Consider the following 13,096-nt stretch of genomic DNA (forward strand, 5'->3'; position numbering starts at 1 on the left):
GCACATCATGTTTCCTTGTTTCATAACAGCCATCTGGATGTGAAAATGGGAAGATGGGAGCTTGTTCTATGGCTCTGGTTTGTCATCCCATGGGCCACACGTCACCGACCTTTTGTGCTGGGAGCTTGCACCACTCCTATTTCTCTCTGACACACAGTGCCATAGACTGCAACAGGCCTTGGTGCCTGGAGCTCTGAAAGAGGGGAAAGACTCCAGAAACACCTCACCCAGTATGGTCACAATCATCCAGAATGCTTTTGTGCTGGGGTGGAACATGCTGCTCTGTTGGGCATTTGTCAAGCAGCCCATGTATAAAATTCCCAGTGCTCCCCCTGTATCTTGTTGCTTTCACACAAAGAGTCACTAAAATAGCTTTGCCTCTGTTGGCATTCACCTTCTGCTAGGATAACCTCTCCCCCCAAAAAAGCAACCCCAAAGCTGCCCATTAATTGCTACAGCACTGACAATTCCTACAGTAATGGAGGGATCTATCTGCAGTTCCTTGAGCATGTGACACTGGGCAGTCACCATTAAATAGCTGACCTAAGGCAAACGCCAGATGATCCAATTATTAAAAAAAATAAAATAAATGCCCCCTCTCCATCCCTGCCTTACAGGGACAATACCACCCTGAATTTGTGTGAATACAGGGTTTCCCAGTTCATCTCCCTCACTGAACATTTGATAGTTCATTTAAAAGAAAGAATAAAACCAAACAGAGCAGAGGATTCCCTCGTGGAATGTAAGACCTCCAAAGGACTTTTGGTAGCATCTGGAGATATTATTAAGTTTTCAGACTAGGTATGCATAGCACAATAATTAGGTCCCCTGAAGAGACCCCAGTAACTGATGGAATTTTATGATATCTATTATGAAAGTATGAAATGGCTCTTCATGAAAAACAGTGTTGGATTTTTCACTCTTTATTCCACATAGGCTAAAAATCAATATTAATACCTGGCTAGTGAATTCTAACACTTGAAGAAGTTTGTGGCACAAAGAGCTCAGAACACTGGGTACTAACTGCTGTGGAGCTAACGAGGGGATCAAGAGCACTACGATATCTGCATTGGATTAGACAGACTGCTCAAGAAATACCCTTTGTATTTCTTTAAGAAATATTGAAGAACTTGCATTCTGGAACAAAAAGCTGTAAGTATTATTTTGTGGAGCTGCCTCTTTACTTTTGGCAATTCTCCAGGAGTGCTGAAAAACCAAGTGAGCAGGGAAGAAACAGGACGTGCAGTGTGCATTGGCATTGCAAACAGAGGAGATCAAACATCAGACAGTTCTCATGCATTTTGGGACTGAGCTGAAAACAGCCACTCAGGCAGAGGACATGAGTGGCATCTGGATCTGCCCGGCCCTGCCTGACGATTGTCCTTTGCTGGGGACAGCCAGGCTGCCCCTCGTTCCCTCCAGCCTGGTGTCTGCTGCGGCTGCTGCAGAGCGGCAGCTAGTGCCGGCAGATGGGAAAGGCTGGGAAAATGAAAGTGCAACCCGAGGGGAAGGCAGCAACCTGCAGGAGCAATGTGTTTGTATAGCAACAAACTCCTCATTTCACATGCAGGTCATGTGCTGGTTTTCATACAACTGTTTTTAAGGTAGTGCTGTGTTTTGACAAAGAGGGCTTTGCTGCAACGATCTCAGTGAATATGGAGAAAAGAGGTATTTAACTCTATTAGCTCCATGAAGCAAGATAATGATAATTGTGTCAAATTCACCTTAATGCATATGGAAGCAGGGTCAATTAAACTACAAGATTTTTATCACTGTGTGTAACATCAGCATATGCCTGTTCCTGTGCCCTGGACCCCTTCTGGCACCACTTGCATCCCCTGTCCACAGCCAGTCCCAGTATGAATGTACAGGTGAGGATCTGCAGCTTTCCTCAAATAGTTGAGAACAGCAGCATTTCCATGGAGAGCCACATAATTTCCCTCTCATTAGTTACCTTGACACAAGAAAGTTATCACAGCTCCCCAGTCTGTCACTGGTCTGAGGGAACAGGAATTTTAAAACAGATACGGGTTTAAATTATGGCAATATGAAACAGTTGCTTTTTATGGAAAGGGAGAGTGAAAGCCCAAAGCTGGATTTCCTCGGGGAAAGCAGAGCAATTATTTTGTTGCTACCAAGGTGATACCAGGGTGTTTTCTCCCTATTTCTAGACCCCTAATACAATAAAAGCAGCTAACAGCAGCAAGATGTAGGAGCCACACACTGGTGAACGCTCTAATGCACTGCGCTAAATCAGGTCCTGTGCCAGAGAGGCAGCACAGGGTTTCTCAGCAGTGCAGAGCACAGGCCTGGGCTGCCACAGAACAGTGGCATTTCATGGTACCACTCCACATGTCGTACCAGCACAGGTGACATGGGACAGCCTGTGCCACTCTGCACCCCCCCAGCCCTGCCCAGGGATCCCCAACCCCAGCACTTCCGCAGGTGCAGAAAAACTCCTCCTAGGGAGCAGGAAAGGACTTCTCTCCCTCCCCTCCTCTCCAGCCGGGCCTGGCAGCTGCCTGCAGGTTCCGAGCATGGCACAGAAGACAGCAGTGGCATGAAGGGGCTCTGTGGTCGCTTCCAGCCCATAAATCAGGGCAGCAAACAACCCTGCTGACGGCCGGGCTGCGGTCTCGGGCTTAACGATCAGAGGGAGCACCCTGCGGCAGCAAAGCAAAAGCAGAGTGTCATATTTATTTACTGAAAGGAATACAGGCTGCTTCCTACTTTTACAAGTCCCTTCTTATCAGGAGAGGCTTTTCACCTAGCTCGAGGAACGGAGCTCTCTGCTGAGATTGTTGCACTCTCGGATGGAAATCGTGCATGCCACAGCCACTGCGTCCTCCTTGCTGGAGCTCTGTCTCCAGCTGTTCCCCCAGGCAGCACTCGGTGAGTCAGAGATGATCTTACCACAGGCTTCACAGCCTGCCTCTGCTTCCCGCGAGGGAGCTCATCTGCTCTGCTCGGTTGGTGGTGAGCTGCAAGAGCACTTGGGTTGAGTTTATTTATTGCTGAGGGCTCCTGGGATGCCACAGATTTATACCCTTAGAGAGAGGTGACTCGTTTTCTGGGAGACATCCCATGCGGCTGAATCACCATTCAGGGTTACTTTACTGACCCTGACAATTAAGAGGACATTAGAAAGCCTTTCCAAGGGGAATCACATGTGAAAGCCTTGGGGTGATCACATGTGAAAGCGCTCTCCTGGGGTGGGGGGGGAAACCCTCGAAGAAAGGAACATTATACTAAGAGCAACAGCTCTTAAGGCCATGAGATGTGTGAGATCATCTGGTCTGGCCTGTCCATCAGAGTCCCCTCTGCTGCATCCACACCAACCACATGGTGCAAGTACCTGCTGTGGCACCAGCCCATGCAGTGCATCATCTGCTCTTCCTGTCAGTGCTTACAATCCATCATCTCTGCTGTGTGTATGCAGAAAGAAAATAAAGCTTCAGTGTGTCTCTAACTCATTTGCCTCCAGCTTCCATCTGGCAGCCAGTGTTTTGCCTTTCCACCAGCCTCTGGTGGTTTTTCTGTGAAGCCCAGCTTTCAGCTATTCGTCTATAGCCCAGGGACTGCACAGGGCCAGTTTTTCTCTGCATTTTCCTGAAAATGTGGTACAAAACCTGGACAGGGTGGTGTTTCCCATCTGTAACCTCTTTCCCAGCTGAAGGCAACTCACCTGCCCTGCCATCGGATTAGTGCAGCAACACTTGCCAGCTAAATTTCATCTTTCCCAACAACAGAGCAAAGTTTGATTCACCCCTCCCCCTGCCCCTATTTTTTCCTCTTTTAAAATTATTTTATCCCCCTTACCCAGCCCATAATCACTTATTTGTACAGACCAATTATCCCACAGCAGCTCATGAAACTAATTACATTACAGTTCTCAGCAGTGGAAGTTGCCAAGTTCTCCTGCTCATCAGGCAGGCTTCCTCCATTGATACAGCAGCAGGCTTTACATTTCCTCTCTTCACATTCATCAGGTTGGCTTCAATTTGTTCTGAATTAGAGCTTGGCTTCCCCAGTGCTACTTAAAGCCCTTCTGCCTGGAGGGGAATCCAGCCATAAAGATTAGCACCTCTTACCACAGTCTTCCCACTGTGTTTTGCAGCCCACAATTCCAAAAGCCCCAGCCCTATAAAATGATGTGAATTATAAAGTAGTTAATAAATTACCTCCAATATTTTCTTCCTTACTGTCTGCAGGCTGAACAGTTGGATTTCTCATTTCTTCAGTGTTTTTTCCTTCAGATCCTCTTTTTGATTATACTACCCCTGTGATACTGATCTTGAGGAACCTGTAAACTGAGCCTCTAAACCCTCCCACTGAGAAATAGTACAATGGAACTACGCTTGGGAAAGCAGCACAAGCCCCAAGCCTTTCCAGCTGTCTGTCCAGCAGATACCCTCTCTCTCTCTCAGAACCATTTTTAGGCACAGAATTCCTTGTTGCAGTTGGCTTCCTTAACTTCACTAGTGACCATCACCTGCTGCTTTTTGAATGTGGCTTTGATTTCCTGCATTGGCCCTTTTGCTGAGCAGCTCTTCCTTCTCCTACTGCTGAGCCCTGGAAAAAAAGAGTAAGGGCAGGGAGGGTCCAGGTCTGATGATGGACAACAGAATCCTGCTCTGTGTGAGCTTAGGCTGGCAGATTGGATGTGCAGCTCCTGCACACAGAGCTCTCCCAACATCCAAGGGTATGATATAGTCCTTGGGGGTTTAAACCCCCACTCATGTCTTTCAAGTGCACAGCTGCTTACCTCAAAATTACTTCCTTGGGTTCAAGTGTTTTAGGGGTCCTGGCTGTCCAGCCCTTCAGCCTGCTCATCCACTCCAAACTCTTTCTGCCCCCTTCAGCAATGTTCCCCAGTGTTCATCCCAACATCTCAGCTGGATCCTGGAAGATACCCCACAGTGAAGGAAACAGTGTAAGGCTCAGGAAGCTGCTGTGTTGGGACTGGTTTTCTTCTGGCCATCATCAGGAGCATTTGCAGAACCCACCTGAAGCTCAGCAACCCACTGGGCTTCTCAAAGCAGCTCAAGTCCCACTGCCTGGCTTCTGCAACACCAACCTCCATGTGCTCGGCCTGCAAACAGCTTTTCCACACATTCCAACCTGCTCCTCTCTCTCCTCAGCAGCCAAGTCAGTCTCCTGTGGGCCAAGCACAAGCACCAAGGTCACCTGCTCACCTGGCTGTGGGAATCCTGCCTCACCGAGCCCTGCAGGAGCCAAGGGTTGTTTCCCAATCCTTCCCATGGCCTCCTGGCTTTTCCCTCTGCGCTCCCCATCACCACCTCCACCTTGTCCCCATATTCCTTGGAGCCAGGCTGCCCTCCTGCCCTGTGGTTCCATTTGCCTCCTCTCACCTGTGTAACTTCACGGTGGGACTGGCTAACAGGGCCACACTCTTGATTTCACACCCCACTGCTCCTCTTTGGGAAAGGAGACATACCCATTTTTTTTCTTTTCATTCCCTCCCACTTCCCTCTTTCAGTTTTATTCCTGTTTGTCAGACCCATGGCTCTGCTTTCAGCTCTGTTCCTCCCTTCCTTGCCCGGCCTCATCCTGTGCTGTGTTCATCCTGTGTGTCAGACCCCATTTCCCTCCTAGTGAGCCATTTGACTGCAACTGCCTCAGAGACGATTTATTTTAACAGGCATATCCTCAGTACACTGCACTCATATACCTGCTTATCTCTTTTCTCAGAGATAATTTTGTACATTGTAAATTAAATAGGGGGAGTGAAGTCAAAAGCCAAAGGAATAGATTTCGTTTTCAATGTTCTCAGTGGAAGGCCCTGCAAAGGTATATTTCACAGCACATATATAATTGAATAGGTGATGAGTGAAACAGCTGGGGCAGCGGAACACAAGTAAAGGTGCTGTAATTTGTTGAGACAGTTTATTGGTATGGCTGGAAATCATGTCCAGCTCTCCTGCTAAAGCCTTCCTGTAAACCAACACATTTTCTTACCAGTTCATTGGCTCCTGCACACTGCTTTTTGTTTCCCATTGTTTCAGAGTAGCAGCAAATGCTCATTGTGCTGGGACAGGCAGGGGCTGGAAGCACAGGCATGTGCAATTTCTTGTTCTTGGTGTGAACACAAAAGCCTGCAGGGAAATTTCCCTACCTTCTCCTGGCACTGCCCCCCACTCCCAACAGCAAAGGGCTCAGGGTAAGGTCTCCTGAGTCAACTGAGGCTCTTGAGTCAATGAACGGAGAAAACTGGACTTGTGTTAAGAAATTTTTATTTGTCCTTTGGATCTGTAATGTAAGCACATAAAATTACAAGTGGAAGAAACATCATGCCACAAAATTGCATAGAATTTTTACAAAAATGTGAATTATGCCTCTGAAACAATCATAGATTGAGGAACCGAAAAAATATGTACATATTAACTGGAATATTTCATCCTACTCCGAAAGCAAATCATCAAGGACTAATCAATCACAGACACTATTAATACAATGTACAAGAGCAACACTGATTTCAAAGAAAGGCAAGCAATGATGTCCCTTTACTTATCTGTCAGTGAATGTTTAGCTAATACATGAGCATTAATTAACATAATTATGAACATATTAAGTCTAAAATGTCTGGCCTTCATTAGAATTTTAAAAATTCTGTTTATACTGCCAAAACCAAGCTATTTTCAGTAGTGTAAAGATATCTGAAGTGCACAACCTAGTTTAATAGACAGCTCTATTCTATACAGCAGAAAGTCCACAGTACAGCATTTCCACACATTCAACACGGAACAAGGCAAATACATAAAAGGCACACGACTTGCACATCATAAAGACCCTTTTTCATTATCTTACTCTAGTTCAAGTAATATCAATATTAAATGATACCGGTTTCACTGAAATAGTTTGAATGATGCAAGATGTACAGGATTACACACTACCTTACACCTGCAGAAAGTGGCACTGTACAGATATAAAAAAATGTGAGTACAGGAAATGGTCAAATACAAACATACTGTAAAATGACTACAGCTGATAGTATATTTAACCCAACCAGTCTATTTATTTCTTATTAAATATAAATAAAAGGTTAACTGGCATTTGCCCAAGTTTCTTCGAAGACTGTGGAAGTCCTGGCTCCCCTGAAGTCCATGGGAACGTCGCACTGAAGTTCAGAGGAGCCAGGAGTTTCCCAAAAAGCCTGTGCTGTACAACGGTTCTATAATGCAATAGTTTCGGTTTTAGTATGAACACTGCTATCAGTTTATTTCTGTAATAATTTAGACAACACGCCATTTTAACTTTATAAAATGCAGCATTAAACCTTGACTCTATATTTTTAATGAGTGATTAATATTGATTTCAAAGTGCAAAACTAGGATTAGCAGAGGAGTCACCTTTCCTAGCGTTAAGATGAAAGTCAGATTTTTGAATTTCATGTGCACTGATTTCATCATCATAAACCAGAACAGTTTAATTCAAAATATGATCTTCAAACAATGTGCAATTTTTCTTTCTTTCTGCTCTAAGTTTAAAAAGGAAACATCAAAATACTGTTTGTTTTCCAAGATTTGAACTTATATATATACACACCATTATTTAACTGAAAACTTAAGATTGATTTGTATTTTATTGCTTAAATTTAAATAAAATAAGTTACTTTAAGTACTAAAATCCTGAGGGAATGGAAGTAAGGTAACTTAACTGTTACGATGTGTTAAAATCCTCCCTATTAACTGATTGCTTTCTCTGATTGCCGTTTAACCCTATGTAAGGCCCTGATCTTGCAAACATGAATGTGAATGTTATTTCCAGCCCAGCTCCTGAGCCCAGTGGTGCAGGAGAACACAACTCTGCAGGATCAAGTGTCTTGAGGCCAATCTGGGGCTTCTGAGCTGATTTCTCCCTTGCCCCAAGGCACCTCCAACGGCGGGGTGGGGGGGGGAGAGGGTGGGGGGAGGGTGGGGGGGAAGGATCGCGCACTGGCCCAGGTACGAATCCCAATTTGTCTGAGGTGTTTCATGATTCCAATTTCTGCTAGGGTGTGAATCTAGAGAACAGCATTTCTTTACCTTTTCAAATATCCTGACTTTCACAATGTGTCTCTGTCATCTGATAGAAATTTCCCGGAATGTGCTGTTAGTTCTCTCATGCATATCATACAGTACGCTAACTTTGATTGTTCTTATTTTAACAAGTCAGTTAAACAGATTAATATGCATTTTTAAATAACAGTGGTCAGGTTTTTATACTTTGCTTTTAAATTTTAGACCTTAGTAAAACTGTACCTCAGTCTTAAAAATAATGGAAGATTCTGTTACATTTCAAACACTGTAGTCCTAAACATTTTATAATCCTCTCAAATTCAGTAAGCTTAAAATATGATACTTAAAATCAATACTTTTGAGTCTGCAAAATATATATCAAATTTATATTCTAAAACTACTCTGATTTACACCACTAACACCACAAAAAGAATTCTATGATTCCATGATTATTCTATAGCAGTATAACCCAGATGTTAGCTCTTGGAAAGATTCTCCCTACTCACGGATCCCTGAAACATTTCATTTGGCCAAGAGACCACATCAACTTCAAATAGAAACATGCTGTGTGTGTATATAGACAGATGTGTGTGCACATATAGCTATATATATATATATATCTATATATCTATATATATATCTATATATATATATAAAAACATATATGCACTCACACGGTTTAATAAACACAGACGGACACAGACACCGACAGTCTCCACGCGGATTCTTCTCTCCATTTTCCTCTCGTCCTCACAGTTCCAAGAATTTTCAGCAGCAAATATATGTCTCTTCATGGGATAAACATAATATCAAGACAGCAAGCCACCAGTGCTTGCAGAGTTAAAAAGGATCCAAGGTTTCAGTGCAAATGTAAAAGGATGGTATACAGCTGTCAAGGTGCAGTTATAAAGAAGGAAACAAATGTGATTAAATACTGTTGTAATATTCGCCAGGATCTCTATTAGTTTGGAGCACTTTGCTCTGGCAGTCCAAAAGGAAATCTGCACACACTTTTCTCTGTACAATACACTGGTCTTCATTAAACATTCTCAACAGTGAACATGGCCAGAAAATTACCCATTGCAAACTGTCCCAACAACAACAACAAAAAAAAAAGATAAGAGGGAGGTTAACATATTAATTTTCCCATTACAACTGCACTAAGCTTTAGAACAATAATCAGATGAAGAATGAGAATGAAGACCTTTGCAGAATACTTTTTATAAAATGTTCCTTTGGGGAAATGTGCACTTGAATGCAGATTACTCCTGCCTCCCGAAGCGCTCCGGCAGCAGCTCACCCCGGGAGAGCGGAGACGGGCAGTTGGGAATGGTGTGCCCTGCTGCACTGATTGTTTCTTGGGACGTTAAAAAGTAGTATCAAACACTTTTTCTTGGTTATCTTCTTCCAATTCCTCCTCACTTTGTGGAGGTTTATGATTTGATTTTCCACTGTCAGATGCCAGGGAAGTGGGGGCAGAACTGTGGTCTCCATCCTCACTGATTTTCCCTTTCATGGCTTCCTGTACGAACTCCAGAATTTCCAAAGGCAGTCTTTTGAATTTGTCTTGATATTCCTGATCAAGTTCCACCTGCAACTACAACAAAAGAGACAAGCTGTCTTCAGGTGCGTCTGATGTGACCAGTGCTACAGGATGGGGAAAGTACCACACCAGGCAGGAGGGGAATTAACAAGGTATTTTTGCACAATTCAAGACCATATTCCCTTCTTTCCCGTATTAGCACCACGCATCCACAGTGCCTATCAATTTCCATGCAGTCATTGCAAAGCTGGAGGAACGTGCAGTCATAAGGCTGGTTTTGGGTACCATCCTTGGTTACCCAAATCCTTCAAATACATGTGGATTTAACTGTAGTGGTGTCCATACTCCCACTGGCTTTGACAAGACCCCATTCAGGTGTAGTATGGATCACGGATAAGCCTTTGAAAGAGCAAGGCCTTCACTGAGCTTCAGGTAGTTAATCACACATTAAACACACCACAAATGTTGCTCTGAGAACAATAAAACAACTTTTGCCAGATTTCTTGGGTTGGAGAAACCATTAGGAAAAAGTCAGTTGTCAAAGGGAGTCAGAGAGGGAGGGAAAACAAGTTAAATTACATTTCTTAGGGCTAGATCATGGAAAGTTACATTATCGGATTAATGCAGAATGTGTCTTGGACATTACTGGGGAAAAAGTGTCATATCATCAACAGGAAACAAAAGGCATGCAGAAAGAAATCTGGCTATCAGTCTTCAGGAAGCAGTGGGTCCTTTCCCAGTATTTATTAGTACAGCCTTTGTTTTTAGTGCCCATATTAGGATCTGCATGATCCATTATTTAAAAAACATTAACGTGTATCAAAGTTTCAACTGAAGACAAAGCCAATTTTTTCATCATGACCAATATGAGCACAGCAGGAAGCAAAGGGGTGAGTTCCAAAGCCAGACCCGCTCCATCCGTCCATCCATCCATCCATCCATCCATCCATCCATCCATCCATCCATCCATCCACCCACCTTCTTAAAAAGAGGGAATCAGGTTCTGCTAACTGTAGCTGCAGCAGTTTTGCAATAGTTTCTTAGGCAATTGTGTTTTCAGCTAGGTATTTTCTCAGGATTTCCAGGATAAAGGTGCTAGGAATTCTGATCCTTCAGTTCTAGGCCCAAGTCTGTCCTGTGCAGTTTCAGGTCTCCTTCACCCCATTGCAACAGCTCTCAACAGGCAATGCAAATTTTCACTTGAATATTAGGTCCTATCCTAGTCTTACCATTCTTGACCTGTCCACACAGGTCACCATGTGACTCTACCACTACCCTCCCCCGCTCTGAGCCCTTCCAATCCCATTCCCCATGCTTCTGTCCTGGTTTTCATCCTGCATCTCTGACTTTTTTTTTTTGTGAGGCCTCTTCTCCTTTCTCCTGATGTACAAATCAATGTCCTTAGCTCACCCGGTCTAGTTCTACATTCCCTAATTAGACAAATTCTTCAGCTTTCCTTCCTTAAGATCTAAGATCTGTTCTTTTTCCTTTTGGTTTCCCTGCTAAAGCTCTTTTCCTGTCTTCTTTCTGGAAATTTTCCTGATGTCCTGGCCTCTGTTTTCCACCTTGGATAAAAAACAAGTCTGAGGCACAAACACTTCCATTAAAACACACCCTGCCTCTAAAATATGTATTTTTATCAACTAGAAATAGATAGTTGTCACTGTGGTAGTCATTATCCTAACACCCTTCTTTGTTTTCTGCACCCCTTTATTTTATGGCTTTATGTCTAGATACACATTTTCTGAAGGGATCCTCCTTTTATCTCCATTTTGCAAACACTTCCACAAGTACAGGCATCATCAGAGGAATAGTGCCATCGGGTGCCTGGTGGAGAAAACTGGAAAATGATCCTCCCTCTCTGCCACGCTATCCACAGCCCCAGGACTCCATTCCTGCTGCCCGGGGAGCTCCTCAGCCCCTGAGAGATCACATCTGCCCTGGCTGGAGTGTTGGCCGCACGGCACTCACATAGGTCACACTGCAAAACCAAAGATTAAATTCTGGGCAAAGGGTCTTCCGTCATGGTGCAATTGTGCTTGGGGTTACAGTTCATGGCTAAATACCTGCACTGCTAAAAACACACGACTGTCCAAGCCAGAGGTGAGCTGCTGCATTTCCCCCACCTCATTGTCGTACATGGCATTTGTGAATTTTGGGCATTTCAGGTATAGAAGAAGGTGTGTAGTATCATAAGTTGGGGAAAACTCTCCTGGCTCTCAACTTCCTTCACAACCTTGATTTGCTTAATTAGATTTAAAAGCAAAAGAAATATTTGAAATCCCTCAGAAACTGAACGTTATCTGAACCCAGTGCAGCCATAGGCATGTTGTTAGATAACAGTTGTATCTAATATTCTCCTAAAGTGCCTCCAGTGGTTAATCCCCCCTTAGTCAAGTGCTTAATAGAAATGACGTGAATCTGGAGCCACCTCTCTGTCTCCAGAGACAGTCTATATAGATACCTAATCATGAGAAAGTTGAAGTTAGTTGAGAAGGAGCAGACAGCAGACAAGGAGGGTTGATTAAAACTGCATCAGTAAAAATTAGTTTTCTTTTTGACTCTGAAGGCACTGTCAGTTCTTCAGTGTCTGCCAAGCCCCTCAGATCCCATCCATTCTCTGGCCCCTGAGCTACCACACAAGGTTAAAAGAAACAAGTTGCCTGCTTAAAACCAGCTGGCCTAAAGAAATCCAGCTGTATTTCTCTTAAAAGCCTCAGTGTCCTTCTATTTGTTCTGTAGCTTTACAGGGACATTACAGTTCATGGCAATGAATGGAAAGCTGCCCTCCCAGCAGCAGCAGTAGCCACACAAACCTCTCATTTGGCTGGCTGATGGCAAGACAAAGTGCCACATTAGTGTGTGAGTAAAAACCTCTCTGCTCAACCAGCAACTCACCAGACTCCACCCAGAGGGGCCTTCCTGCTCAGTTTGCTGTTCCCTTGGGTTGCTTCCCATCACAAGTCCACCTACCCCAATTTCTCTGCTCTCTAGCTACTAAACAAGGTGACCTACACTTGCTGTTAGGATTTTGGAGTCAGACAAGGGGGGGGGAGGGAATGAGACCGATGATTGGACAGGCAGATCATTATCTGGACCACTGTCCTCATTAACATGTAACAACCTTCTTCCTTCTGTTATCTCACTACCTGCCCTTTTACAGATCCTCTGTCGTCTCTTTAACCCACAACAAAAACAACACAAATGTCACCCCCATGTAGCTTTAGTGTCCCACAGTTGGACACTATTTCTTGTTCAGGTAGATCTCACTCCTGTGTACTTTACTGACAGGTAATGAGTTAAAACTTTAAAGTTCAGAGCCATCATTAGGTGTTGGCCACAGGGTCCTTGGGGACAGGAGATTAATGTGTTAGTCCCTCCTGATGGCTGTGGCCAGAAGCTCTTGAATGTGTGTTTCCATCCCCTACCTTGTACTTTTTTACCCAACAGTGCAAGTTAAAAAATGCCAGCTAATGCACATCTCAGCTGTACACAAAAACTGCCCTGGACAAACAGCACCCTCTGCACCTCGAAT

At 44.1% G+C, this 13,096-nt stretch overlaps 1 protein-coding gene across 5 annotated transcripts in view; it reads right to left on the bottom strand.

Annotated features, from left to right (window-relative positions):
- Nucleotides 1–6,237: 6,237 nt before the first annotated feature.
- The window catches only part of PLCB1 (phospholipase C beta 1), a 354,862-nt gene continuing 348,003 nt past the window's right edge, over nucleotides 6,238–13,096 (bottom strand). For 4 of the 5 annotated variants that reach the window (XM_053937775.1, XM_053937776.1, XM_053937774.1 and 1 more), the window contains one exon: nucleotides 6,238–9,615. In XM_053937775.1, the coding sequence (XP_053793750.1) occupies nucleotides 9,385–9,615 (231 nt within the window). In that variant the 3' untranslated portion in view covers nucleotides 6,238–9,384. The remainder of the gene's footprint in view (nucleotides 9,616–13,096) is intronic. The other variant, XM_053937777.1, reaches the window with a different exon arrangement.

The sequence above is a fragment of the Vidua chalybeata genome, chromosome 3 (assembly GCF_026979565.1).
Source record: "Vidua chalybeata isolate OUT-0048 chromosome 3, bVidCha1 merged haplotype, whole genome shotgun sequence".
In the NCBI taxonomy this organism is placed as follows: Eukaryota; Metazoa; Chordata; class Aves; order Passeriformes; family Viduidae; genus Vidua; species Vidua chalybeata.